This window comes from Mobula hypostoma, chromosome 24, assembly GCF_963921235.1.
Source record: "Mobula hypostoma chromosome 24, sMobHyp1.1, whole genome shotgun sequence".
Taxonomy (NCBI): Eukaryota; Metazoa; Chordata; class Chondrichthyes; order Myliobatiformes; family Myliobatidae; genus Mobula; species Mobula hypostoma.
Genome location: NC_086120.1, coordinates 28,883,296 through 28,910,284, shown reverse-complemented (window position 1 = coordinate 28,910,284; position 26,989 = coordinate 28,883,296). Strand labels below are relative to the sequence as shown.

At 39.1% G+C, this 26,989-nt stretch overlaps 1 protein-coding gene across 3 annotated transcripts in view; it reads left to right on the top strand.

The window, feature by feature from the left end:
- Positions 1–25,355, top strand: part of LOC134337583 (semaphorin-4E-like) — a 76,556-nt gene extending 51,201 nt beyond the window's left edge. For all 3 annotated transcript variants that reach the window (XM_063032729.1, XM_063032726.1, XM_063032728.1), the window contains 5 exons: positions 8,014–8,236; positions 12,235–12,350; positions 12,459–12,625; positions 12,819–12,871; positions 16,055–25,355. In XM_063032729.1, the coding sequence (XP_062888799.1) occupies positions 8,014–8,236; positions 12,235–12,350; positions 12,459–12,625; positions 12,819–12,871; positions 16,055–16,845 (1,350 nt within the window). In that variant the 3' untranslated portion in view covers positions 16,846–25,355. The remainder of the gene's footprint in view (positions 1–8,013; positions 8,237–12,234; positions 12,351–12,458; positions 12,626–12,818; positions 12,872–16,054) is intronic.
- The last annotated feature ends 1,634 nt before the right edge of the window (positions 25,356–26,989 follow it).

The following is a 26,989-nucleotide window of genomic DNA, read 5'->3' as shown; positions in this document are numbered from 1 at the left end:
ACTTTTCCAGGCTTTTCCACAGTATATTGACATTTTTCCTTGATTCAATAAGCAATAATTTAAAGTTCAACTTCAAGGCTATTGAAATGAGCTTAGGCTTTATGTTATTACTCTACTCAATGCTCAGGAAGTTTTCCCAGAAATGAGAAATGGATGGAATCAGCATCAAAAGGGGCCATTATGCCACTATATATATAGAGATGTTCTGAGGGTATTGTCAGACCAGAACATGGTGCAAGTCCTTGCCCACACCATTGCTATACTAGGAACCTGAAGTGAAACCCTGCAGTCAAGAAGCATGCCCCATAAATGAATTATGCGTTGGTCAATGTGCAGAGTTTACGAAGACTCATAGTGTGGGCTTGGGTGAGCAGTGCACCTACTCAGCGCTCAGATGTCATTAATCCCTGTTGCCTGTATTGGAAGTTGATTTCCCCCTCTCTTTGTGTAGTTGTGAAGATTTCTTTATGATTCTGGAAGGGGACCTATGAGGAATCCTTCAAGGAAAGTTTGGTAGTGCTACACAGAAGGTTTTCAACTCATGAGGCAGTGTAGTTAGTGAGGATGCTGACTCGTTTGTGGAAAATAGAACAGCCAAGTCCAGTAAGCACAGCAATCAGCAGCAAAAGAGGAAGCGTAAAGGAACCCGCGGGCTTAACAGCATTTGCTTTAATGCAAGGAGCCTCACAAATAGAAACATAGAAAACCTACAGCACAATACAGGCCCTTCGGCTCACAATGCTGTGCCGAACAAGTACTTTAGAAATTACCTAGGGTTACCCATAGCCCTCTAGTTTTCTGAGCTCCATGTACCTATCCAGGAGTATCTTAAAAGATCCTATCTTATCCACCTCCATCACTGTCACCGGCAGCCCGTTCCACACACTCACCACCCTCAGTAAAAAACCTACCCTTAACATCTCCTCTGTACCTACTTACAAGCACCTTAAAACTGTGCTCTCTCATGTCAGCCCTGGGAAAAAGCCTCTGACTATCCACATGATCAATGCCTCTCATCACGTTATACACCTCTATCAGGTCATCTCTCATCCACTGTCGCTCCAAGGAGAAAAGGCCGAGTTCACTCAACCTATTCTCATAAGGCATGCTCCCCAATTCAGGCAACATCCTTGTAAATCTCCTCTGCACCCGTTCTATAGTTTCCACGACCTTCCTGTAGTAAGGTGACCAGAACTGAGCACAGTACTCCAAGTGGGGTCTGACCAAGGCTCTATATAGCTGCAACATCACCTCTCGGCTGTTAAACTCAATCCCATGATTGATGAAGGCCAATGCACCATATGCCTTCTTAACCACACAGTCAACCTGCGCAGCAGCTTTGGGTGACCAATGGACTCGGACCCCAAGATCCCTCTGATCCTCCACATTGCCAAGAGTCTTACCATTAATACTATATTCTGCCATCATATTTGACCTACCAAAATGAAACTACCTCACACTTATCTGGGTTGAACTCCATCTGCCACTTCTCAGCCCCGTTTTGCATCCTATCAATGTCCCGCTGCAAACTCTGATAGCCATCCACACTATCCTCAACACCTCCAACCTTTGTGTCGTCAGCAAATTTACTAACCCATCCTTCCACTTCCTCATCCAAGTACTTTATAAAAATCACAAAGAGGAGGGGTCCCAGAATAGATCCCTGAGGCACACCACTGGTCACCAACCCCCATGCAAAATATGACCCATCTACAACCCGTCTTTGCCTTCTGTGAAGCCAATTCTGAATCCACAAAGCAATGTCCCCTTGGATCCCATGCCTCCTTACTTTCTCAGTAAGCTTTGCATGGGTACCTTATCAAAAGCCTTGCTGAAATCCATATACACTACATCTACTGTTCTACCTTCTTCAATATGTTTAGTCACATCCTCAAAAAATTCAATCAGGCTCATAAGGCACAACCTGCCTTTGACAAAGCCATGCTAACTATTCCTAATCATATTATGCCTCTCCAAATGTTCATAAATCCTGCCTATCAGGATCTTTTCCATCAACTTACCAACTACTGAAGTAAGACTCACTGGTCTATAATTTCCTGGGCTATCTCTACTCCTTTTCTTGAATAAGGGGAAAACATCTGCAAACCTCCAATCCTCCTGTCCCCATTGATGATGCAAAGCTCATTGCCAGAGGCTCAGCAATAGACTTATCCAACTTCATGCTTTCCAAAAGCTCCGGCACATCCTCTTTCTTAATGTCTATATGCTCAAGCTTTTCAGTCCACTGTAAGTCATCTCTACAATCGCCAAGATCCTTTTTTGTAGTGAATACTGAAGCAAGGTATGCATTAAGTACCTCTGCTGTCTCCTCTGGTTCCATGTCAAATTTTACTTTTCCACTGTCAAATTTGATTGGTCCTATTCTCTCACATCTTATCCTCTTGCTCTTCACATACTTGTAGAATGCATTGGGGTTTTCCTTAATCCTGCTCACCAAGGCCTTCTCATGGCCCCTTCTGGCTCTCCTAATTTCATTCTTAAGCTCCTTCCTGCTAGCCTTATAATTTTCTAGATCTCTATCATTACCTAGCTTTTTGAACTTTTCGTAAGCTTTGCTTTTCTTCTTGACTAGATTTTCAACAGCCTTTTGTACACCACGGTTCCTGTACCCTACCATCCTTTCTCTGTCTTATTGGAATGTACCTATGTAGAACCCCACGCAAATATCCCCTGAACATTTGCCACATTTCTGCCGTACATTTTCCTGAGAATATCTGTTCCCAATTTGTGCTTCCAAGTTCCTGCCTGATAGCTTCATATTTCCCCTTACTCCAATTAAACACTTAACTTGTCTTTTCCTATCCCTCTCCAATGCTATGGTGAAGGAGATAGAATTGTGATCACCATCTCCAAAACGCTCTCCCAGTGAGAGATCTGACACCTGACCAGGTTCATTTCCCAATATCAGATCAGCCTCTCCTCTTGTAGGCTTATCTACATATTGTGTCAGGAAACCTTCCCGAACACACCTAACAAACTCCACCCCATTTAAACCCCTTGCCCTAGGGAGATGCCAATCAATATTGGGGAAACTAAAATCTCCCATCATGCCAACCCTGTTATTATTGCACTGTTTCAGAATCTGTCTTCCTATCTGCTCCTCAATGTCCCTGTTACTATTGGGTGGTCTATAAAAAAACACCAAGTAGAGTTATTGACCCCCCCCCCCACATTCCTAACTTCCACCCACAGAGACTCAGTGGACTTCCTCCTTTTCTGCAGCTGTGACACTATATCTAATCTGCAGTGCCGTGCTACGCCCTCACCTCTTCTGCTTTCCTCCCTTCCTTTCTGAAACATCTAAAGCCTGGCCCTCAAAGTAACCATGCCTGCCCCTGAGCTATCCAAGTCTCTGAAATGGCCAGAATATCATCACTCCAAGTACTGATCCACGCTCTAAGCTCATCCACTTTGTTCGTTGTTCAAATAAGATGGACGAGTTGGAAGCATGGATCAAACAAAGGATTATGATATTATTCCAATCTTGGAAACATGTTTGATGGCATGGCAGGACTGGCAGCTCAATGAGCAGAGCAATAACATCGATGTGACGGGGTGCAAAAGATAAAATATTTACATTTAAGGGCATTTAAGAAGGCCCTTAATATGAGCACATGAACACACAGGGAATGAAAGGATAGAGATCATGTGCATAAAGAAAAAACTGAGTTTAATTTGATAGCACATTGGGCACAGACACCATAGGCTAAAAGGCCTGGGCCTGTGTTGTACTGTACTGTCCTATGTTCTACTTGTAGGTAGATTTCAAATGGATGTAAATCAAGTTGTAGTAGTGGAGGATTTTAATTTGCCCAGTATTGCCTTAATGCAAGGGGCTTAGATAGGTGTAAATTTTGAAGCAGTATACCGAGAGTCCTGCTATTAGACGTTATCATAAAGAATGAAGATAGACAAGTGAAAGAAGCATCTGTACATGAACTTTTAGGGGACAGTGACCATATCTTGGTAAGGTAAGATTGGTCCTTGAGGTAGGGCTTCTCCTCCACTTCCTGTACATCCACGATCACTCCATCTTCCCACCACCAAAACAGGGATAGAGCTCCCCTTGTCCTTACCTACCACCCCACAAGACTTCGCATCCAGCATACCATTCTCCATAACTTACGCCATTTTCAATGGGATCCTACTACTCAACACACCTTTCCCTTCCCCCTTTGCTTTCACAGAGACTGCTCTCTACATGTCTCCCTTGTTCACTTGTCCTCCCCCTTGATCTCCCTCCAGGCATTTATCCCTGCTCCTACACCTTCTCCCACACCACCATTCACAGTCGCAAGCAGTCCTTCCAGGTGAGGTGCCACGTCATCTGTAAGTATGTCAGGGTCATCTACTGCTTCCAGTGATCCCAGTGCAGCCTCCCCTACATCAGTGAGACCCAACATAGACTGGGGACCACTTCATCAAGCACCTTCATTCCATCCACACAAAACATGGAATTTTCTGGTGGCCACCCATTTTAATTCTATTTCCCATTCCCATTTGAATATGTCAGTCTATGGCCTCCTCTGCTGCCCTGACAAGGCCACTCCTAGGTTGGAGAAGCACACCTCTTATTCCGTCTGGGTCACCTCCAACCTGATGGCATGAACACTAATTTCTCTAGCTTCCAGTAACTTCTCCACTCTCGTTTCTCTCTTTTCCATTCTTCATTCTGGCTCCCCTCTTCTCTTCTCCTCAGCTGCCTATCACCTCCCCATGGTGCTCCTTCTCTTTTTCTTTCTTCTATGGTCCAGTCTCCTGTCCTATCAGATTCCTTCTTTCTCAGCCCTTTACCTTTCCCACCTATCACCTCCAAGCTTATCACTTCCCCCTTCCCCCCTCACCTGCTAGCTTGCCCTCCTTCCCCTCCCCCCACCTCTCACAAACTTTGATTGAGATTTCTTTTGAAGAGATGACCAAGAGGATTGATAAGGGTGGAGTAGGAGATGTTGTATGCATGGACTTTAGCAAGGCCTTTGACATTGTCTCAATGAGTAGGCTACTCCAGAAGGTTAAAACATATGATATCCAGGGAGAGCTAGTGAACTGGATTCAAAATTGATCTGGTGGTGAGAAATAGAGGACAGAAGTGTTGGTTTTTTTTTTAGATTGGTGGCCTAAGGCCAGTTTGCCACAAAGATCAATACTGAGTCCTCTATCACATCTTTTAATTTGGATGAGAATGTAGGGTATATGACTAATAACTTGGATAATGTCCAAGTTATTCATGTAGTGGTCAGTAAAGAAGGTGTCTAAAGTTACAACAGACAAATAGGAAAGGGAATTTAACTTGGCAAAGTGCAATGTGATGCACCTTGGAAAGTGAAACCAGCAAAGAACACACACAGTGAGGACAGGAATTGAAAAGTCATGTTACAGTCATACAAAACATTAGCTATGCTGAACCTGGAGTACTATATTGTGTGAGGTTCTGGTTGTTACACTACATTAGAATGTGTTTAAACTAGAGAAGGTGCAGAAAAGATGTGTTGTGTTTTTTGGATTGCAGGATTTGAGTTATAAGGAGGGATTGAATAGGGTGGGTCAATTTTTCCTGGATTGAAAGAGGCTGAGAGTTGTTGTGACAGAAGTACATAAAATCATGAAAAGCACAGATAAGGATAGAAAGCCTGTGCCTTTTTACCATGGTAGGGACATCTGAAATTATAGAACATTGGTTTAAGATGAGAGAGAGAGAAGGTTTAAAGGAGATTTAAAGGGTAATTATTCCACACAAAGAGTAGTTGGCATCTAGAATAAGGCGGAGGTAGAAACAATAGCAACTTTGAAGAACGATTGAATAAGCAAGGCTTAGAGGATCATAAAATTAATACAGGCAATTGGGATTAGTATAGATAGGAATTATAGTCAGTACAAACCCAGTGAGTTGAGTCATAGTTAGCAAAGAAACGATAGAATAGGACATAAATTAGCTGAAAAGTGGGGCAGAGTGGAAGCAAATGGAATTTAATCCAGACAAGCATGGGAGACAACACAAATCAAAGTTGCTGGTGAACGCAGCAGGCCAGGCAGCATCTCTAGGAAGAGGTACAGTCGACGTTTCAGGCCGAGACCCTTCGTCAGGAGATGCACTTTAGGAAGTCATATTGTGGCTGGATATAGAGTAAATGGCAGAGACCTCAGGAGCACTGGATTACAATGGAACTTTGGGATTCAAGTCCATGGCTTATTGAAAGTGACTTCATAGGTGGATAGGGTAGTGAAAAAGGCCTTTGGCATGATTGCCTTCATAGGCTGGGCATTGAGAGTAAAAATTGTGATGTTGGGTTGCAGCTGTGAAAAAAAAAACATTGATTAAACTGCATTTGGAGTATTGTGTACAGTTCTGGTTTTCCACATCACAGGAAGGAAGCAATAGAGAGAGTGCAGAAGACATTCACCGGAGTGAGTGCTTTAGTTATAAGAAGATATTGGATAGGCTGGCTTTATGCTCACCAACCATAAGAGGCTGAGATATGACTATTAAAGGTTGATAAATGATGATGGAGCTGGTTAGCATATATAGTCTTTTTCCCAGGGCGGGGGAGTCTAGAATTAGAGGGCACAGGTCTAAAGTAGGAAGGGAGAAATTTAAAGGGGATCTGAGAGTTGTTTTTTTTTCCTCACAGAGGTTGCTGGTTTTCTGGAAGAAACCCTCCGAGGAGGTGGTAGTGACAGATAGAAACACAACATTTAAAAAACATTTGAACAGATTCTTGGATTGGTAAGAATGTGTGATTAATGCAGGCAAATGGGGTTAGCTTAGATAGATATTACAGTCAGCTTGAACAAGGTAGAGAAAGTGTGTGCCTGTGGTGTACAATTCCATGACCTAGAGATAGACATTTACCTTGATCATAAGGATTAAACTGAAAGCACATGTTCTGATCCATTGAAGTCAGTAAATGTCATGTGGGAGTGCAATTTGTAACTGATCCTCTATCACACATTTAACACAAATGACCACAGACTAATTTGTGTCCCTTAACACTTCTTTCCCCTCATAAGTTTCCTCTTTGCACATATGAACTGATCCATGTCAGAAAGAATTTTACAGATGATTTCATTTCCTGAAGGAAATTCTCATGCGGCACATTCCAGTATACCACTGAACAGCTATCAGAACTTTAGCTTGATGCTTTACTACTCTCCCTAATGTGAGAGTTTACTTGATTACTTTTGCGTTAATTCAGCTAAAATCAACTATATTTGATTGAAAAACAGAGTCCTCTATAACGTTCTGAAATAATAGCTTGTCTGACATATTGAATAATGACAGAAGGGTTTCAATGATCCGTGCTGACTATTTAGATTGTTTTTCTGTACAGCCACATGTTGGCATTTTGTGTTATTAAATTTGATCTGAGCATTTTAGCCAAAAAATTAATATGTAAAATAAAACTGTATTCTGTATGTTGATCCTTTCAGCAGACTTACCCAAAAATTCTAATATACTGTATAAAGAATTCCAATGAAGCAGCTTTCCTGTCTACTTTAACAATACATGTACCACAACCTGCAGTCCACAAAAGTTTAGGTTTGATCATCGGATGTTCCAAGTTGAAAGAAAATGTACTTTCCATTTTGTCTTAAGCTCCAGTGGTTAGGAATGGGGAATATCATCTATGTTTTCCACACCCAAACACTAAATAGTACTGCTTAACTTTCAGTTCAGATGTGTGGTTTTTGAGCAAGTACAGGGGTTCCTGTTTAGCTCTGCCATTTCCAAAGAAAGTAGCAAGCCAACATTCATTGCTCACTTTCCTGCAAGAACCTCTGCTTGCCCACAAGAGACCATCCTCCAGTTCAACCCAGCATTTTCATTAAGAAGACAAGAATGGCTGAAAAAAATGAATTTATCCAACAATTCCAGCTCCATCTCATATTTACAAATAATGTTCACATACTGTATATTATTGTAAAAATTTTGAGTTTGTAACATTTGAACCCTCAAATAACATTGACAACTTATTTCCTCTGTTTTCCCCTTAGTGTATCAACAGTAATATCCGAAAGAGTGGTTTTAAGACTTCACTGGATCTGCCAGACAAAACACTCCAGTTTGTTAGAGATCACCCTTTAATGGATGATTTAGTGACTCCCATCAACAACCAACCCAAATTAATCAAGCAGGGTGTGAAGTACACCCAGATAGTTGTGGACAGAGTTACAACTGTCAACCGAAAAGAATATGATGTCATTTTTCTGGGAACAGGTAAATTATTTTCTGTGCATATACTGTACAGTCAGTAATCCCTTTTACATATTAACTGCTTAAACTAGTATATCATGGCTTAATAGCCTCCTAAGAATGTGGCTTACAGAAGATTTGAAACTAGTTTATTCAGAGAATTTGCATTATACTGAGATCTGCACTATGCATAGCATTGACTAAATGACTAACACTGGGTTTCAAGGCATTGATTCATTAAATAAATAATCAGTATTGTTTGAGTTCACATCTTGAGATACCTGACATTTAGGTGGCAATTCATTTTTCAGCTTGCTGTGCATACACTAATCAAAATAAGACAGTAAATGTTGGAAAGTAACTATAGTTCATTGCTTGCCATGTATATTTAGCACTAAGCAATTTACCTTCTTAAGTCAGTTTAGAATGGGTTGCACATAGAATACCATTTTGATGCTGCATTTTCCCTTGTGTAAACCAAATCAAATGCATTCGTCACTTTACTGATGAATCACTGATGCTGTGGGTAGCTTTGATAACTTCGTATGGACTTAAATTCATCTTCCATTGTCTGTCTTTTGGTTGCAAGATGTAATTATTTTTAGCCTGCTCCTTTTTATTTTAAAATGATCATTTGCAGTATAAACACAGCCAAGTGACACTGAGGACTACATGAGTTTGAATCCTGTTTTATCCCCAAGTGAACATTTCTGGGAGCTGAACAGAGATGATTCTCATTTCATGACATAAGGCTGTATTTCTAACATGCAATTGTAACATGACACTCAAATTTTTAAAATGATTTTAATGAAATCCTTTAATTGTAATCTTATGTGATCTGGTTTCAGATTTAAGGAACCATTGCAATGCCTTTTCTACCGAAAAAATAAATACAGCTTAGGTAGAACAACATTACTAAAACTGATTATTTTGATGCTATCTTATGGCTTTATGTGATAATTTATAGTGCACAAATTGAATGCTGCAATTTGTCCATTACAACATGGACTACACATTGGTTACAGAATGCTTTGGGATGTTCTGCTAGTGATCTGAAAGGCACTGGAGAAATGCAATTCTTTTAAAAGTATTAAAAAGCTGTATTGCAAGAATGTGTTCAAATTTCATATGAGATTGTATGGGTAATGACATCACAAGATGAATTTATCTCTACAAGTGCACTTTTATACTCCACTGAGAGAATAATATTTGACATGATAGCCAGCTGTTTTCATTGTCGTCCATATAGTAGTGGTGGTTGTGGTGTAGAGAGGTGGGATAGTGGATGGAGTTGTGGATCAGCTTTACTGCTTGGGGAAAATAATTGTTTTTTGGTGATCCTGATGGGAGTGGGACAAACATTCCATGAGCAAGGTGGGTGGGATCCTTTATGATGTTACTAGCCCTTTTCAGGCATATTTCTGTATATACATCCTTGATGGTGGGTAGGCTGGTGCTGGTCATGTGTTTGTCAATTTTGACCAGCTGTTGTAGAGCTTTCCTGTCCACCAGAGTGCAATTTCCCAACATACTGATGCAGCTATAAAGAAGGCAAGACAGCGGCTATACTTTATGAGGAGCTTGAAGAGATTTGTTATGTCAACAAATACACTTAAAAACTTATATAGATGTACCATAGACAGCATCCTGCTACTGCACAGGACTGAAAGAAACTGCAGAGGGTTATAGATTTAGTCAGCTCCATCTTGGGTACTAGCCTACGAAGTTCCCAGGACATCTTTAAGGAGCAGAAAGGCAGCGTCCATTATTAAGGACCTCCAGCACCCAGAGCATGCCCTTTTCTCACTGTTACCATCAGGTAGGAGGTACAGAAGCCTGAAGGCACACACTCAGCGATTCAGAGACAGCTTCTTCCCCTCTGCCATCCGATTCCTAAATGGACATTGAACCCGTGAACACTACCTCACTTTTTAAAAATATATAGTATTTCTGTTTTTTGCATGATTTTTAATCTATTCAGTATACGTATACAGAATAGATTTATTTATTTATTTACTCTTCTATATTACGTATTGCGTTGAACTGCTGCTACTAAGTTAACAAATTTCACGTCACATGCCAGTGATAATAAACCTGATTCTGATTCTGAGTTTCTGTACCATGCAGTGATGCAGCATGTTAGGGTGCTCTCTACTGTGCATCTGTAGATTGACTTTAATATAGATGTGCATAGTCCAGCTCCCTTCAGCCCCCTCAGAACGCAGAGATATTGGTGAGCTGTCCTGATTGTGTGAAACGTGTTCTGGGACCATGAGAAGTTGTGCGTGGTATGCAATCCCAGCAGTCTGAAAATGCTTGCAGTTTCCACTGCTGGGTCACCAATGTAAAGAGGGGTGTGCGTGCTGCAAGTTCTCCTGAAGTCGATATCCATCTCTATTGTCTTGATGACATTGAGGAGGAAGTCATTTGCCTGCCACCAGTTCTTGAGCTCTTTCACCTTCTCTCAGTAGGCCATCTCATGGTTGTTGGTGATGAGTTCCACCATTTTCATGTGATTGGCAAACTCCAGAACGTGATTACTCAGATATCTGGCCAGGCAGTCATGTGTGAGCAGAATGTACAGCAATGGGCTCAGCACACAGTACTGGAGGGCGCCTATGTTGAGGATGATGGGCAGTGCGAAGCAGGTGCATCTGACTGTCTGAGGTCTGTTGCTTAGGTCAGCTGCACAGTGGTGTATTTTGACTGAGGAATAGGAGTTTGCTCACCAAGGTCTGTGGGACAACAGCGTTGAATGCTGAGTTGAAATGCTGAGCAGAAGCCATATAACCTACAGTACTGTACAAAAGTCTTAGGCAAATTTATTGTACGTAGCTAAGCTGCCTAAGACTTCTGCACAGTACTATATTTGTCGATGTGGAGCAAAGAGTGAATTTGTATATCTGACGGCAGCAAAGGATATTGGGAATGGAGAGGGTAGAGCACCACATGAGGGGTGTAGGACAGGTGGCAGAGAAGGAGTGCAGGAGGGGTGGCGCAGGTGCAGACACACCCAGCCACGAGACACCAGGCAAGGTCATTTGATTCCAAACAATTGGTTTATTGTTCATTACAGAATGCCTGGATGGTGCTTCCCACTCCCCCCGCCCTTCCCCTTTTCCCATCCAAGATTCCCCTTTCCCTGCCATCTTCCCATTCTCAGTCCACAATAGAGACCCAGATCAGAGCACCCTAGCTATATATATGTGACTCAGACTCTTGCACAGTACTGTATATGGAGAACTGAAAGTGCATTTCATTAAAAAGTTGGCCTATTGAGTACCTTACCTTCTTCCTTAGGTGATCAGACTTGTCCAGGAAAGAACTTTAGCTCTGATAAGCATTATACAATACCTTCCTGTTCTATTATGTGATCTTCTTCTCAGCCAGGAAGGGAACAGTCTCTCACTTGAAGGAACTTACACATTCATGTTCATGGCGTGAGAGGTCATTCTATTTTGTAGGTCTGCTGATATTTGGGAAAATGTGTTCTAGCGTTGAATGTAGTTTACACCTTTACAAAATTTGAGAATAGGAGCCTGACTTTCTTGCTAAAATAGTTTGTCTACACAAAGATGATCAATTCCTTTCACAACATTATAAGTTCTGAACAAATTTGTTGAGAACTGAATTACAATTTGTATCCTCTGTCTGGTAAAGACAGGGCAGATTCATATGTTTAATGCAGACTTCCAATTAACTGGATATTTTCAGTTCTTGTTTCTTGATCTTTAGCTTCTGATTTTGAAAGAAAAGGGACCAGCTCAATGGCTGGTGATTGGTTAAAAAAAAAAGATAGGGGGCTAAGATTTTTGCAGCAGTTTTACTTAAATTGGGTACTCCATCCTACCTTATAGCAAAGAAGGATGGAAGTATCACTCATCAGACCAAATTCAGTTTTGCAGCAAAAGCATGACCCTGTAGTGTATTATAATAATTTCCAGAACATAGCAAGGGATTTATAATCATGAGGATATACTTTTATGACCACTGCATGTTAATGTAGCTGTGTTCTTTTATAGATACAGGATACCTGCACAAAGCCCTTAGTTTGGAGAGAGATATGTTTATCATTGAAGAGATGCAGCTGTTCCTTTCTGCAGAGCCAGTACAAAACTTACAGCTTTCTTCAGAAAGGGTATAACAACCATAAAGTCAAATACCTTTCTGCTTTTGTGGTATTCTACTTTGAATAGGAATTTCATTTATCAATGTATCAGTTTCAGAACATTTATTTGTCTCCTAGGGTCAGTTGTATGTTGGATCCCCATCACTGGTTGTACAAGTGCCGGTTGCTATTTGCACACAATACATCAACTGTTGGGACTGTGTACTCTCTAGAGACCCTTACTGTGGATGGGATAAAATGACAGGCCAATGTGTTTACATTTCAAAGAAAAATATTGATATACAGTGAGTAAACTATGCAAGAATATGAATATCTTTGTGCCATAGTTTTAAATTAATTTCTCATCATTTGGCATTTAAATGTCTTTAATAAGGTCAGGGCTGTTCAGCTACAGAACTTTGTATCAATTACTATGATTATTATTTGTTGATGCATTATTGTGTGCTCTAATTTAATATTTATTTTTACCACCCTTAGGAATTTAGTTCAGAATATAGATGATGGATATCCTTCAAAATGTCCTGACCAGGGTATGTTTCATGATTATCTGTTTCATAGATATTGCTTACATCAGAATCAGATTTATTGTTAATAACTTAACTTGTGAAATTTATTGTTTTGTGCAGCAATACAATACAGGCATAACAACTTATTACTGCATACGTTACAGTGAAAATAAACATACAGTGCAAAAGAGAAAAAGTATTCAGAAGTCTGATGGCAGAGGGGGCAAAGCTGTTCCTAAAACATTGAGTTTGAGTCTTCAAGCTTTGATACCTCCACCCTGATGGTAGTAATGAGAAGATAACATGTCCCAGATGTTCAAAGTAGTTTATTATCGAAGTACATATATGTCACCATATACAAATCTTGTGGCATATTCATTAAATCCAATAATCATAACAGAATAAATGAAAGACCGCACCAACAGGGCAGACAGTATGCAAAAGACAATAAAGTGTGCAAATACAAAAGAAAGAAAATAAAGAAGTATTAACAACAACAATAATAATTTTACCGGCTTGATCTATGAAAAATAAAAATATAACAATATAACGTTAGTCTTGCGAGACCATGGATCTGCGCCTGGAAAGTCTTCACTCTCCAGGGCGCAGGCCTGGGCAAGGTTGTATGGAAGACCTGCAGATGCCCATGCTGCAAGTCTCCACTCTCCACGACTCCAATGTTGTCCAAGGGAAGGGCATTAGGACCCATACAGCTTGGCACCAGTGTCGTCGCAGAGCAATGTGTGGTTAAGTGCCTTGCTCAAGGACACAACACGTTGCCTCGGCTGGGGCTCGAACTCACTTCAGGTTGCTAGTCCAATACCTTAACCACTTGGCCATGTGCCCACATAACAATAATAAATAAATAAGCAATAAATTTCGAGAACATGAGATGAAGACTCTTTGAAAGTGAGCCCATAGGTTGTGGGAACAGCCTATGTGTTAATGAAGATGAGTGGTTATCCCCTCTGGTTCAAGAGCCTGATGGATGGGGGGGTACTAACTGTTCCTGAATGATGCAAGTCCTGGGGCTCCTCTACCTTCTTCCTGATGGCAGCAGTGAAAAGAGAGCGTGGCCTAGCGGGTGGGGTCCCTGATGATGGTTGCTGTGACAACGCTCTGTGTAGATGCGCTCAATGATGCGGAGGGCTTTACCCATAATAGACTGGGCTGTATCTACTGCTTTTTGTAGGGTTTTCCGTTCAAGGGCATTGGTATTTTTTTTAGATTATGAGGACACTCAGTCCTCGTTTATTGTCATTTAGAAATACATGCATTTAAAAATGATACAATGTTCCTCCAGAAAGATATCACAAGAAACACAGGACAAACCATACCAGGTTGTGATGCAGTCAGTCAATATACTCTCCACCATACATCTGTAGAAGTTTGTCAAAGTTTTAGATGTCATGCCAAATCTTCAAGACCTCTGAAATAATAGCACCAAGGAAGTTAGAGTTCCTGACCCTGTCCATCTCTGATCCTCTGATGAGGACTGGTTCATGGACCTCTGATTTCCTCCTCCTGAAATCAATAAACATCTCCTTGGTCTTGCTGACATTGAATAAGAAGTTGTTGTTGTGGCACCACTCAGCCAGATTTTTAATCTCCCTCCAATGTACTGATCCGTCATCACCTTTGATATGGCCTGTGGTCATACGTGTAAAGCAAGTAGAGCAGGGATTAAGCCCACAGCCTCGTGGTGCACCTGTACTGATGAAGATTATGGAGGAGATGTTGCTGTCAATCTGAACTGACTGGGGTCTGCAAGTGACGAAATCAAAGATCCAATTGCACAAGGAAATATTGAGGCCAAAGTCTTGAAGCAATTAATAATGAATGCTGCATTCTTGAATCACCTGCCTTTAGAAAACATCCTCAGTGGTGGGGAGGCTTGTGCCTTTGATGGAACTGGCTGGTCCTACAATGCTCAGAAGCCTCTTACAATCCTATGCATTGGCACCTCCATACCAGTTGGTGAATGGACAGAACATCTACATCTGTAAACATTTGCTAGGGTCTTTTGTAACACATCAAATTTCTTCAAATTCCTTATGAAGTATAGCTGTTGATATGCCTTCATTGTGTTTGCATCAAAATGGTGGGCCCAGGAGAGATCCTTTGAGATGTTGATGCCCTGGAACTTGAAACTGCTCACCCTTTCCACACTGGCCACTCAATGAGGATTGGTTTGTGTTCTCCCAACTTTGCTTACTAAAGTCTACAATGAATTCATTGCTCTTACTGACATTGAGTACAAGGTTGTTGTGACAGCTGATCTATTTTGCTCATCACCATCTAAGATTCTGCCAACAACAGTGGTATCAATGGTGAATTTATAGATAGCGTTTGACCTGTGCCTAGCCACACAGTCATGACTGTAGGGAGAGTAGAGCAATGGGTTGTCTGAGTTGTCTACTTTTTCTCTTTCTCCTTCCAGTTTTTCTTTCATCTTCTTGCCCATCAACCTCACCTTCCCTCAAGCTCACAGAGTTGTTTCCTTAAGAGTTCAGATATAGTGATTTTATAGTGAATAACACCACCTCTACGTCCTCTAAGTCACACTGCATCTTGACTTATATATTACTGCTCCTTCACAGTTGCTAGGTCAAAATCCTGCAATTCTCTCTTTGAACAGCATTTTGGTGTATATTTACACCTCAAGAAATGAAACAATTCAAGAAGGCAGCTCATTGCCTCCTTCTCAAGGACAACTAGAGAGTGGCAATTAAATGCTGACTCAGCCTGCAAACTTATGTCCTGTGACTGAATATTTAAAAAGTACTACATGTATACCACCATTTTGCTTCTTCATTTTTTGCAATCTAATGTAGCAAATTACTGTAGATTGTTCTGTCAGTAAGTTATCTCAAATTTATTTGGATGTGGAATAAGACTGGCAACTCACAATATTTTGAGGGGCTAAAATCAAGCAAGATCACGAGACAATGGTTTCTGTACCTTCTGGCCCAGGAAGTATAGAATCAGATGAGTTTCTGCTGCTAAATGATTACCTATTGATCCATGTTGCAAAGACCTGTGATATCCATATTTTATCATGTGTTGCATGAAATGTTAACTGTACTACATTTGTTCAAATTTCTATCCATGTCTAAGTAATTTTTGGCAATATGTAGTTTTTAGCATTTCTTAGTAGTACTATTTTGCTGATAGTAATTATAATAACACAAATATTCTCTTGTTCAGAAATCTATAAAGCAGAAAAGCAGATAATTATTCCTGGAAACAACCTGGTTTTGAATTGTTATCCTGCATCTAACTTGGCTCAAATGCAATGGTTACACAAAAGAAGAGCAATTCCTGCAGCAGATTCACGATACCACCACTTCAGTGTTGGCTTAATAATATTTAATGTTTCTGCAGAAGATGAAGGACAGTATGACTGCCTCTCTGTTGAAACAGTGGCTGGTAAACTACTTTCACAAGTCTCAGCAAGTTATTTTCTCTACTCATCTACATATAAACCTAGAGTGGGTCAATATCCCATTCTAAATAAGACAGATGTTGGTGCTAAATCAGCCAGTGTGCCAACTTCACCAGGCAATACTCTTCGCAGGGGCAACTTGCCTGTGATACAAGATAACCTTCAAACTGAATTAACACTGAAAGGTTTCCTGGTACTTTTCATCATTATGTTCATACTACTTCTTGCATGGAATATTTATAAAGGTCATGTGCCAATATTATTGCGACCATCTGGAAGTGAAAATAGAAGAAGAACAGAAGCTACCATTTTGAACAACTTGGAACAACAGCTGGAGGTGAAAACACCATTGTCAGGGGGTCCACAACTAAAGGGTGCTCTGAACAATATTGACCTTCCACTTACAAGTATCACCAATACAAGCCCACTTGTGACAAACAGCAACAATAATTCAATGCCACTAGAGAATACTAACTCCAGCTGTGCTAGACCATTACTTGTTTGTGATGAATTGGAATACATTGATGCTGATCAGACTGAATCAAAAGGGTAAGACTATGGAAATGACAAAATCTACACGCTGTGAATATTGGGTAATGCAGTATAGCCTTTTTTCATCCTTTCCGTAATACGTCTCTCACTTAGATATTCTTGTGAGAGAGGCTGTTTTACCTGATCTAGGGTTAACATGGAAGAAGGAGCCATATCATACATTCAATAATAGACTATATCTCATTATAAGTTCTGTAAAAGGGCACAGTAATATATGTTTTATATATTTCACCCCAGGAGAAAATCAATATTCCTTTAGTCTAGTGCATATTAAAAAAAACTCTAAACTTAAAAGTGCCATGGGCTTTTCATAGTTGGGTACTATTGGTTTAGTTAGGTGTTCATACAGTATATTCCCAATAAGCTTGTTTGAAACCACTGTGGATGGTCAATAAAGATGGAGTTGCAACATTAATTCTCATATACGCATGTGTGAGTTTAGCTAATCCCTGGGAGCATGAAATCACTGAATTTCTCCTTAGAATTTCATTCTAGACAAATACTAATGCTACTAGGATTGAATCTTGCTGTGTTTTGCTTGCTCTTTTTAGGTCCTTCCATGTAGTATTAAAATGCATGTGATAAAACATTTAACATTCATGTAATCACAATGAATATACATTTGTCAAACTTTTAGTTTTATGACTAATATTGGCATAAACCGTTTTAACACAAGAATTATTAAGAACAGGAAAAAACGCTATCTTACAAGTGGATTATTTCAATCTCCCTGTGTATTATCATCACAGATCTCAATCCTTTCTCACTTATTCAATTGAATTCACTTATTCACTCACTTGCCTCTTGAATGCGCTTTAGCCATCACTTCAATAGTCTTGCTTGTGAACATATCTCAGTTTTCTATAACATTCTGGATTAAGTTGTCCTGCCTTTTTTTATTCTCTCCTTTTGTATATTTAACTTTAGACCTTTGACACTGAGCCAGTCACCACAGTGATATTCTGAGCAAAGCTATCAGAAATCGAAGGGTAAACCTGTAGTTTTGTGTAAAATAGTATTTCTGTGGTTAGTTAGGCAGCACACTGATTGTGTTAAACAGGTTAGAATGTATATGAAACATGTAATATCCAAGGATCTATATGTTTGCAACTGAGACATCAATTGAAGGGGATGCTCTACAATTTTTGATTGCTCTTCAGTCCTGTATTCCCAATCTTTGGGCACTAAATACAAAGAACCTGTTTGTAAGACTGCTTCTGGTATGGAGAAGTTGTATTCAGAGTTTCATGCATGAAGCTGTTGAGGGATTCATCTATTCTGACTACTTTCCCTGCTTCTGAGATTATGATTATGTATGGCTACTCCTGGAGATGGAGCAACAAGTAGAGTTGATCCTTGTAATTGAGAGTAACATTTAAAGGCATCAGTCAGACTCTAACAACCAGTCACCTTTTCACATTACTGGAGAGGTAGGAAATGAGCTCTAGTTCCTGCCCCTGTTGTTTCACAGAGATTCCTGGTGGAATGACCATATGGCGATATCAGCTTTGGACAGGATCAGACAAAGTAGGGCCTTCTTCCCAGTTAATATTGGGTTAATGTTATGCTCGTGCGTAAAATTCAGTTAGTTGAGCAAGGTGCAGGAACTTTATTCCCAACTGAGTCAACACCTTCAGGAAATAAAGGCAGAAAATTGGCAGCGATAAATCTTCCCCAAAATATCTGCATAGAAATGCAATGCTAGGATTAACACTATCTGTTTTGCCAGTCTTTGTATAAACATAACTTTTCCCATATTCTCCCTAAATCTGATCCACTGTAACGAGCACAGGTCTTAACAGTATTTAGATTACAGATACTTGAATTAAACCCCAGTTTGCAGTATCCTGTGCATTATTTTCACTAATTCATAGTAATGTAAGCACAATCAAATGTTAGCTGCTAAGTATATAATGGACCAGTCTGTAAAGGTATTTTTGTCTCTTGAAAATGGAAAGGTGTGAAAAATCTATGAAATGTCAGACTTTTCTCTCCTGCGACCAGTAGGCCTGGACTATTTAGTGCTCATGGAAATCATATAAGCTTTAAAGTTTCCTTAAGACTTTTTTGTTCAAAGTCATTATATAAAGACAAATCTGATAACTTTAGGCATTTTTTTGATGGACCTCCCTTTTGGGAAGCTTATTGTCCTTTTTGAGTTGTAACTTTAACTGTTCTTTTTTTTTCACCACTTGGATCTGAGATGGATATAAAATATCCAATGGTTTGGGATGTAAAGAAGTATACAGTGGCCCTATTATTCTTCAGAGGTTCTGGACTACATCAGAAGGATAAAAGTTTCCGAGGGTCCTATTCTTGATTGCATGCATCCAGTTGCTGAATCTAATTCACCAATTAACATGCTCATATGAATGGTAAGGTACTAGAATGGTGTCATGGGGATATAATCTAACATGAGTTAGAACATCTGGGGAGAAATAATGTTGGATGAGGCAACATTGTTTTGTCAAACAGCCTTACTGATAGTAAAATACAAGGTCAAGTGTATTTCTTGCACCTGAACTGAGTAGCTTTTCAATTGTAATAAATCATAAAGATTTTCTTTAAATCGTGCAACTACTCAAATTTTTAAATGATCCAACACTAATTACAATGGTGAGACAAATCATGCAGTGTTGTTTCCTTATTATAAAGAAATCCCATGCAGCTATGGACTTATGAACATTCTTAATGCATAGTTATACAGGACAGAAACAGGGCTTTGGCCCAAATCATCCATGCTCTTGAAGATGGCTATCTATGTTAATCCCATTTGTCTGCATTCTTTTAAAAAGTTCCTGTCCATGTACTTGTTAAAATATCTCTTAGATATTGTACCTGTCTCAACCACCATTGCGACTATCAACCTTATCTATGCCCCTGCAACACACACAAAATGCAGGAGGAACTAAGTAGGCCAGGCAGCATCTATGGGAAAAAGTAAACAGTCAATGTTTCAGGCTAAGACCCTTCATCAGGACCTGAGTTACTCCAGCATTTTGTGTGTGTTGCTTGGGTTTTCCCATGTTTTGTGATTCGACTATCCATGCCCCTCATCGTTTTATGAACCTCTGTAAAGTCGTCTCTCACCATGCTTCCCTCCAGAGAAAACAGGCCCAGCCTGTTATAACTTAAGCTGTCCAGTTCAAGGAATGTTCCTGTGAATCTTCTATTCACCCTCTTTAGCAAAATTACATCCAGAAATGCACACAATACTCCAAAGGCAGCCTAACCAATCATTTGTACAACTCTATGAATATGTATGAACTTCAATACTCAGCCAATGTAGACAAGCACATCATACACCTTCACAACTCAGTATACCTATGTTAACATTTTCAGGGAACTATATAACTTGTACACCTAGGTCTTGCTGTTCAGTAACACTCCCCATGGCCCTGGTATTCACTGTGTGTATGGTCTGAACTGGTTTACTTTCCCAAAGTGCAATTCTTTGCACTTGTCGGCATAAATTCTATCGCCCTTGTTACTTTCCCAGTTGATCTAGATCCTATTGTAACCTTCGACAACCTGTAAACTTACTAATCATGTCTCCTATATTCTCTTCCAAATTATTAATATACATGACAAACAATAAAGGATCCAGCACCAATCCTGGCAGCACAACACAGGTCATAGGTTTCTAATCTGAAAAGCATTCTGCACTATCACCTTCTGCCTCTTCCTACTGAGCCTATTTTGTATCCAGTTTGCCCTGGATCCCTATACTCTATCTTTCTGGACTAGGGTAACATGCAGGACTTTGTCAAATACCTTGCTGAAGTTCATGTAGACAACGTTTACCACTCTACCCTCATCAATCCTTTAAGCTACCTTCTCAGAACATTTAAATCAAATTTGTGAGGCATGAGCTCCCATAAACAAAGCCATATTGACAATCCCTAATTAGTCATTTCCTTTCTAAATTAATGTAAATCTTGTTCTTTGGAATCCCTTCCACTGTCTTATCCACCACTGTTGTAAGGCTTACTGGTCTGAAACTTACTGACTTATCCTTATAGCCCTTCTTAAATAACGGCACATTAGTCATTCTCCAATTTTCTGGTACCTCACCAGTGGAGAATGAAATTACAAAAATCTCTGCTGGGACCCCAGCACTCTCTTGCTTGCTACATATTTAATTTGCATCCAGTCAGGCCCTGGGGAGTTGTCCTCTTTTTATGTGATTCAAAACTGCCAACATCTCCAACTTCATATTGTCAATATTCTTCAAGGCATCACTAAACTCACTAGCTTCCATGCCCTCCACAATAAATGAAGATGAGAAGTCTTCATTTAAAACCTCACCCATTTCCCACAGCTCCACAGCAATTAGTGTGATGCTATTGCAGTTCGGGGCATCAGAGTTCGGAGTTCAATTCCGATCCCATATGTGAGGAGTTTGTACGTCCTCCCTATGAACATATGGGTTTCCTCTGGGTGGTCTGTATAAGCACACTGATCATTACTCTATTCCTAATTACCCTTTTGCTTTTAATACACCTGTCAGACCTTCCTTGCTGCCTGTGCTGCCGTTATCTGGCCTTGATCGCTCTAACCTTTTTATTTGCTTCATCTTTCACATCTGCTACAGTACTACTTTGGGTCCCACTTCCCTGCCAGACCAGTTCAAACTTACTCAAGTAGTTCTAGCATATCTTGCCAGGGTATTGATCCCCATCTACTTCACATGCAACCTGTCCCTCTCCTGCCCCAGAAGAGATCCCAATAGCAAAAAAAAATTGAATTACTCCTACCTATACCAGCTGTTCAACCATGCATTCATTTGCTCTGTCCTATTCCTGCCCTCACGAATGTGTGGCAAAGTGAGTAATCCAGAGATTAGAACCCTAGAGGTCATGCTTTTTTAACTTCAGCCTAACTCCCTATATTTATTTGCATAATTGGCATCTAATTCTGTTTTTGAACCCAGAGTTCTCAACATTTTTCTGTAAACATAATTTTCAGCTCCACAGTGGTCTGAGATCTCTGCACCTTCAATTCTGGTGATTTGCATTTCCAACTTCCATGCTTCCACCATGGTTTACTTTCCATAATTCATCATCCATGATTCTATACTCCGGGATACTCTCATTACATCCTCTCCTCTACCTCTCTCTCTTTTAATGTGAATGTTGAAACCAAGCTTTTGCTGTAAGTTTAGTTCATTTATCCCGATATTTATGCTCAGTGTGGAAATTTGTTTGCTAATTCTCTAGTTGAGTAGATTGGGTTTTCAAGGCTCAACATAAATAGAAGTTGCTGGTCCAGAAAAGCTGTCTTGAAGATACATTACAAAAATGTTTTTTATTTTAAATTATGACTTTTCATTTGTTTTTCCTTGAAAGAGGATTTACTGGTTGCAACCAAATTTACACTCAATGTGCATATTGTAGCTGAAAGTGCTGTTTTATTAGATCATCTCTACCTCACAACTCCACATAAATTCCTTATTGTACATTTATATTATATACAAATGAACTTTGGTTTGATATTCTTGCATATTGTACTTAAATATGAGAACTTTGAGCTATATATATATATATATATATATATATATAAATTTGAGCTATATATCCTGTAAAACCCATGAAACGCAATATTTGTCAAATGCCATCAACCTTTTTAAAGATTGAAAATGGCATTTTCCATTGAAATCCTGTACATCTCTGGGATACTATCATTGTCTTGGTTAAATATGACATGTTGATCTGTGCTTGCTGGTGTATTTTATTAAAATTAGGGTGGTGGTTGTACCACTACCCTCAGTCTACTGTCATTCTCAGTAAACATGCTATGCTATTGCATGTTTTCTGCTGACCTCCATTTTTTGGTATTCCATGTTGTGGGATGTTGTCAGACCTGGCATACAATTTTTTTTTAAATTTCTTGCTCCATATTAAGCCCTAGGAAGTAGACTAGGAAGCAGCCCAAGCACTCAGTTGTGCAGATAGAAAGGAATTAACAACTTGAGACTTTTGACCTAACGTATGTGTTTTGTTTCTTTTCTCTTCCTGTGAGGAAGTCTGACACTGGTCCCAGTAGCATAATTGAAAGCAGGAACTAGAACTTGTAGTATCAGCTACAATCACAACATTCTATTAGCCATGATTACCGAGTTTTTGAGCTCTCTATCTTGGTCTTCAGTATCCAGTGAATAATATAATAATCTTCAGAATGAGAATCAAATTTATTATAGTAATACACACCCAGTATCTGCAGATTTTCTCCTGTTTGTGTTTCAAATTTATTATTACTGATTCATGTCTGTTACCTGTCATTATTTTAAATTAGACAAATATTACTAGAGAATATGAATGGATTACATTATTCTAAACAATATTTTTCACTGTCTATTTACTGCAGGGAGCTACAGTTTTAAGAGAAAGCAAAAGGGCCATTCATAGCTATGTACTTGTAAAACCTTTCCCTTTGGTTTAGCATTCCACTATTAAATCTTAACTGAATATCAGAGAATCCAAAGCCAGAGCAGAGCTACACCTGGGGTCTACACCTCCATGGCTGGGAAAATAAAAAGAACTGAGTTGTGGATTCTATGCCCAGAGATGAGGACAGTGCTAGGAATGACCATTATATCTTCAATGATCAATGGAACCAAAATACATCAGAGAACTGCTTACTCTGATGAAACAGCACAATGGAGTTGTGCTTATGGAATTGCATCCTAACAAGTCTGAGTTCAGAAGCAGATGAAGGAAGGGAAAACTGGTTTGGAAAATAGAAAGTTAAAGATGTTAGACTCATGTAATATACAAGGGAAGAAAGTGGTACAAAAGGAAGAATCTATTGTGCATGATCAAGAGGGTACCATAATGAAAACTGAAAATGAGTTGGCCTCATGTTTTCAACTTTTCCACTGTGTTTTTCTGAAAACCATAAAAATTGTACAGTTCTACTTTGTAAATATTTTAATCAAAGCTTTAGTAGTTGTTTTCAAATTAGCATCTTTTCAACATGTAAGCAATTTTTGTATGAAAAGTGGATTAAAACAAAAAATTGTGTTAAATTCTGCAACGATAGTGGCAGTTTTTAAATCAATTTCAGTATCAAATATAACAAAAACAAAATATTTCTCAAGAATAGTTTTAAATGAAACATTTTTGGAAGTAAAAGGAAAAAACATCTTGATGAAGAGATGCTACAGCAACGTATTGTTAAAATTTTACATTATCTCTGGAAATCTTTATAAAAATGATTTATAATTTAGACTTGTTTTAAAGTTTTTTAAATTTTGGGTATTCTACTATCCATTCAGAAAAAATTTCTGTACAAAGTTTGTGATTAAATGAGAATTTAAAGTTTAATCTTATGCCAGATACATTTTCTTTTTATAGCACTTCCAAGCCGAAGAACATATTACTTTACTTTATTGTCGCCGAACAATTGATACTAGAGCGTACAATCATCACAGCAATATTTGATTCTGCGCTTCACGCTCCCTGGATTACAAATCGATAGTAAATATTAAAAATTTAAATTATAAATCATAAATAGAAAAGGGAAAGTGAGGTAGTGCAAAAAAAACCGAGAGGCAGGTCCGGATATTTGGAGGGTACGGCCCAGATCTGGGTCAGGATCCGTTCAGCAGTCTTATCACAGTTGGAAAGAAGCTGTTCACAAATCTGGCCATACGAGTCTTCAAGCTCCTGAGCCTTCTCCCGGAGGGAAGAGGGACGAAAATTGTGTTGGCTGAGTGGGTCATGTCCTTGATTATCCCGATTATCAAGCTTGAAAAGGCTGTTCACCTTCACACCCTCTTGCCATTCAGTAAGATCATGATTAATCTTTCATCTTAGTGCTTCTTTCCTGCACAAACACTTTGTCAATGAATCTCTTAATATCTAAAAATCTATTGATTGTTGTCTTGAATATACTGGTCATGACTGGTTCTCCACAAGCTTCTTGGTAAAGAATTCCAAAGATCACTACTTTTTGGGTGAAGACATTTCTTCTAATGTCTTCTTCTATTCTAGAACAAGAAATAATTGAATCCACATCAACCCTGTCAAACCCTTAAGTATTTGGCATTTTTCAATTAATTTGACTTCTCTAAATTGACCAGAACATAGGCCCACACATATGGCAAACTAATTGCACTCTTCTATTTCAAATATATTCTTCTTTAGTTGGATAGACAAGACTAGTAAATAATATTATAGGTACAGTATTACCAAGGTCCTATATAATTGGAGCAAGATGTCTCTTCTCTTGAATTCAAATTCTTTTATAATAAAGATAAAAATACTATTGTTTTCTGAATTGTTTTGCCTTTCTTGTACAAGAACTTAAATAGCCCCAGCAGTCACTTCAGTAATGATTTGATCTGCCTACTTCAGTTGTGCTCCCATCTATTATTATGCATTCAAGTACGTCATGTGAACAGATGTGATGTCAACAATCTTTTTTTTGAAAACCAAATAATTAACATATTATTTAGGCTGTTTTATAAAGAATGACATTTCAGGCAAGGGAGGCAGTAGAACTGCATCCCTAAACATATCAGTGCCATAATCTTTTAGAAATTGTTGTGTGGGCTTAATGTGAATCAGCAATGAAGAGGAAATCTACAGGTTACCTCAGTTATTATTGATGAAACAGATTTGAACAAATTATGCCAGCTTCAGTATACTTTAATTCAGAGGAATATTTATACGTGAGGTCTGTTGCTAATTCTATCTCCTATATCTGAACAAAATGTCACGCAGGTCTCCAGATACCTGCATTAGGAGGAGCACAATTTTTTTTAAAAAGCTCTAAAAATGTCAATTTATGAATTAAAAAAAAGTTTTTACCTGGTGGTTTAATGGACACTTTTTACTATTTCATAAATCCCTCAGGTATGTTTCATATTATCTCATGAGTGGTATCAACAAAACCTAATAATGGATCAGCATGAAGGAATAAAACTGTATTTATCTAATGACACATTTCATGATCTCAAATTACCAAGGTGCTGTCAATAAATTATATGTGAAATGAAGTCATGGATGTAGGATGTCATTGGCAACCTTTGAGTGCCCATAACTAGACAACTCTTCTAAATGTGGATTAAACCAATATTACTGGCTGGGACATTGGGGAGAAATCCTTTGATTTAAATAGTATGGATCATTTTGAGCCCAACTGAGATAACCTCTATCTATTGTCTCATCTTAAGGATAGTTTAACATTCCCTCAGGTTTGTAGCGAATTGTCAGCCGGATCTTGTGTCAAATTTTGGACTAGGATTTGAAGATTTCACAGGTAACTCTACTTTGGGGTGAGTAATATGGGGATAAATTGGTATGGAAGTTAAATTATTGGAATCATATCTCGAATTCTGGATCCTTGGTTCAAATCATCTCCTGGTTACTGGGGAATTTAAAAGTAAGTAAAGGTAAGTAGTTGAGGTTAAGAAAAAGCTAGTTTTAGTAATGGGAAACAGCAATTATTAGGTAGTCATAGAAACATGTCTAAATTGTTAATGTCCTTCAGGAAAGGAAGTATTCCATGCTTGTCTGGTCTGACCTGTATCTGACTCCAGATTCGAGAGTAAGTTTAAAAGAACAAAGTGGGATAGTTTAAAATACATTGATTTAAAATAACTTTGAAAACTAAACTCAAACAACAGGAATTCTGCAGATGCTGGAAATTCAAGCAACATACATCAAAGTTGCTGGTGAACGCAGCAGGCCAGGCAGCATCTATAGGAAGAGGCGCAGTCGACGTTTCAGGCCGAGACCCTCTTCCTTCAGTTAGTCCTGACGAAGGGTCTCGGCCTGAAACGTCGACTGCGCCTCTTCCTATAGATGCTGCCTGGCCTGCTGCGTTCACCAGCAACTTTGATGTATGTTGCTTGAAAACTAAACTGTTTGATTTGAAATAATTAAAACTAAATGGTGATGTAGGAAGAAAATGCTGCAGATACAAAAATGTACTGTATAATAAAACCAGAAAATGCTGACTCTGCACAACAGCTTCAAGAGAATGATTATTCAAGTTCAATAGTTCAATTGAATATCAGAGGATGTATACAGTATACAACCTGAAATTCTTACTTTTCACAAAACATAGAAAACCTAAACACAAAATAATCTGCAGATGCTGGGGTCAAAGCAACACTCACAACACGCTGGAGAAACTCA